The sequence below is a fragment of the Manihot esculenta genome, chromosome 15, assembly GCF_001659605.2.
Source record: "Manihot esculenta cultivar AM560-2 chromosome 15, M.esculenta_v8, whole genome shotgun sequence".
NCBI classification, from domain to species: Eukaryota; Viridiplantae; Streptophyta; class Magnoliopsida; order Malpighiales; family Euphorbiaceae; genus Manihot; species Manihot esculenta.
The window spans coordinates 19,963,993-19,966,458 of record NC_035175.2 but is presented as its reverse complement, the minus strand read 5'-3'; the positions used below and the strand labels follow the sequence as shown (position 1 = coordinate 19,966,458).

At 41.0% G+C, this 2,466-nt stretch overlaps 1 protein-coding gene across 1 annotated transcript; it reads right to left on the bottom strand.

The window, feature by feature from the left end:
- Nucleotides 1–775: 775 nt before the first annotated feature.
- On the bottom strand, nt 776–1,866 carry LOC110602053. The gene is made up of 2 exons (XM_021739479.1): nt 1,307–1,866; nt 776–1,160 (listed from the first exon to the last, which is right to left on the bottom strand). Exons 1-2 carry the CDS (start codon nt 1,864–1,866, stop codon nt 776–778), a joined length of 945 nt encoding a protein of 314 aa, XP_021595171.1.
- Nucleotides 1,867–2,466: the final 600 nt, after the last annotated feature.

The following is a 2,466-nucleotide window of genomic DNA, read 5'->3' as shown; positions in this document are numbered from 1 at the left end:
TGTGCTTGGCCCTAAGGTCTGGTTAATCCCTTTTTGTACATGATGTATATTATGTTTTTATTATTGAGATATGAACCAGGCTTGATGTATGTAATGTTGACCCAGCTAGAGCTTTTGTTGAGGGCTCTAATAGAGGGTTCTTTATGTTTTCAGTTATGTAGCATACAAGTCAAGCTCGGTATATACATCAGATCGTTAAATTTTTATGTATATGTTTTGATCATGTATGGGATTTTACCAGGTAACAGGATGTATGTTAGGCTTGCTACGGGTCCCGGCGGCCTTAAGCCGATCTGGATCCTAGTGCCGGTAGCGGTCCGGTTTCTGGGTCGTTACACTTCAAGTATCTCCATCTGCTAAAAGACCCAGTAGGGTAGCAGATTTACTTTGTTGTCGTCGTCCACTAACACGTTAGGAACCCTGAAGTTATGGATGACTGTCTCGATAACCAAGGCATCACGTGGGGCATCTGCACTCTCTACGCGTCCTCTGGGGAAAAAGAGATGGTTATAGGGGAGTGCTCGGCAACCTGCATTGCCTCTGCACCACTTTCATTCTCATTTCTGCTTCTTTTCTTCCCCCTCCTACTCATGCAGCTCCCACTTTCTCCTACGATCATGTTGATTATCCCACTGGAGCCATCGTTTATAGGTGCCCCAATCTATCTTCTAGGCCTTTCTATAGCTGCGCCTGGTTGTTGCCTCTAGCCCTTTGGCTTCTTTACGAAGTTTCAAAGATGGCCCCTCTTAATTAGCATTTCTATCTCGTTTATCAACTAATAGCAGTCATTCATGTCATGGCCACGGGTTCTGTGGTATTGGCAGTATTTATCCAGGTCCATTCTGCTTGCATCTGCTTTCATGGGCTTAGGCCCTTGCACAAAATCCTTGTCTTGGACTGCTAAGAGCACTTCGTCTTTGGACACATTGAGGAGAGTGACTTCGGCGGGGAGTCGGAGTTGATAAGGTCTCTGTTCCTTTATTTCCCATCGGTGTTTGTTCAATGTCTCCAGCCCCCGGTCCAATCTCCTCTCTAACCTATCTTGTCTCTTGTCCTCTTCACCCCTGCTTCTGTTCAATGTCTCCGGCCCCCGGTCCAATCTCCTCTCTAACCTATCTTGTCTCTTGTCCTCTTCACCCCTGCTTCTTTCTCTGTCACCCCTGGCAAATCAGATTTATCGTCTAGGCAACATCTTGCCTTATGTATTTCTCTGCCCTTTTCATCAGCTCTGACAGAATAGTCAAGGGCTTCTGCACAGCAACACAAAGAACTCCGGGGAGGTTGTGCCCTTCTGCATGGCCTCTACAGCCGTCGCTCATCTAACTCGGGTATCTGCAAAGCCTTGGAGTTGAATATGGCCACATACTCTCTCAGGGATTCATTCCTCCTCTGGCACACGGTTTTTAGGTAGCTCATTTTTCTTTCTGCAGAAACCCCAATAATGAATCTGCTGATGAATACACTAGCCAAGTTTATGAGGTTCTGGATGCTCCCCAATTCCAAGTTGTTAAACCATGCCCAGTCTGATCCTGTTAAGGTAGTTGGGAAGACCTTACACATCAGGACATCCGAATGGGTCTGCAACTCCATGAATGTCTTGTAGTTCAGAACGTGCTCTTGAGGGTTTCCCATTCTATCATAGGCTGCCATAGTTGGCATCATGAACTTCTTTGGTATGGTTTCTTGTTGAACCCGTTTCACAAACGGCGATAAGGTTGGCAATAGGGGACTGCTGCTGTCTCGTGCTCCCAATTTCGTCAGTAGTTGCTCTTTCAATCTTTCTAGCTTTTGGTCTACGTTTGCATCTTCCCTTCTGGGCCTCTTTTTCAGGCGGTAGTTTCTTTTACATAGAGTAAGCTCATGCATTGGATCCTAATAGAGTTAAGTCCAATCTTCCTAGCGTGGGTTCAGTCATGGTCAGGGCATCGAGAGCCCTGTTGTCATCATCAAATATATTATAAAATTTTATTAATAATAAAATTCTTAAACGATATTTAAAATTACAAGGCTTTTATATAAAAATATAAATATAAAAAAAATACTATATTTCATGGTATTTTTTAAATATATATAGTTTTAATCTGTTTTAGTATCAAAATTTTTAGTGTTTTAGATGTTATATTGGTCTATGCAATTTGGAATCGAACTTCTATCGGAATTAAAAATGAGAAAAACTCTTTTAAAGGAATTTGTTTAATCTATAAAATTTCAACTTGAAACTTTACTTAAATAATATCTGACTCTTTTCATTAACTTCAATGCATGTTAATTATAATTTTAATTTTCATAGTAATGAAAATGATTTTTCTTAGATTATTCTGATGGAAATTGAGGGGAAACTGGCTAGAAACCTCAAAGAAATAAAGACAAAATTGGACAAAGGTAAAATCGCTGAGATCAATTTGCCAGCTAATTGGAATTCTCTTTTTGACTATTTGATTGCATAATTTTATTTCATCATGGAAA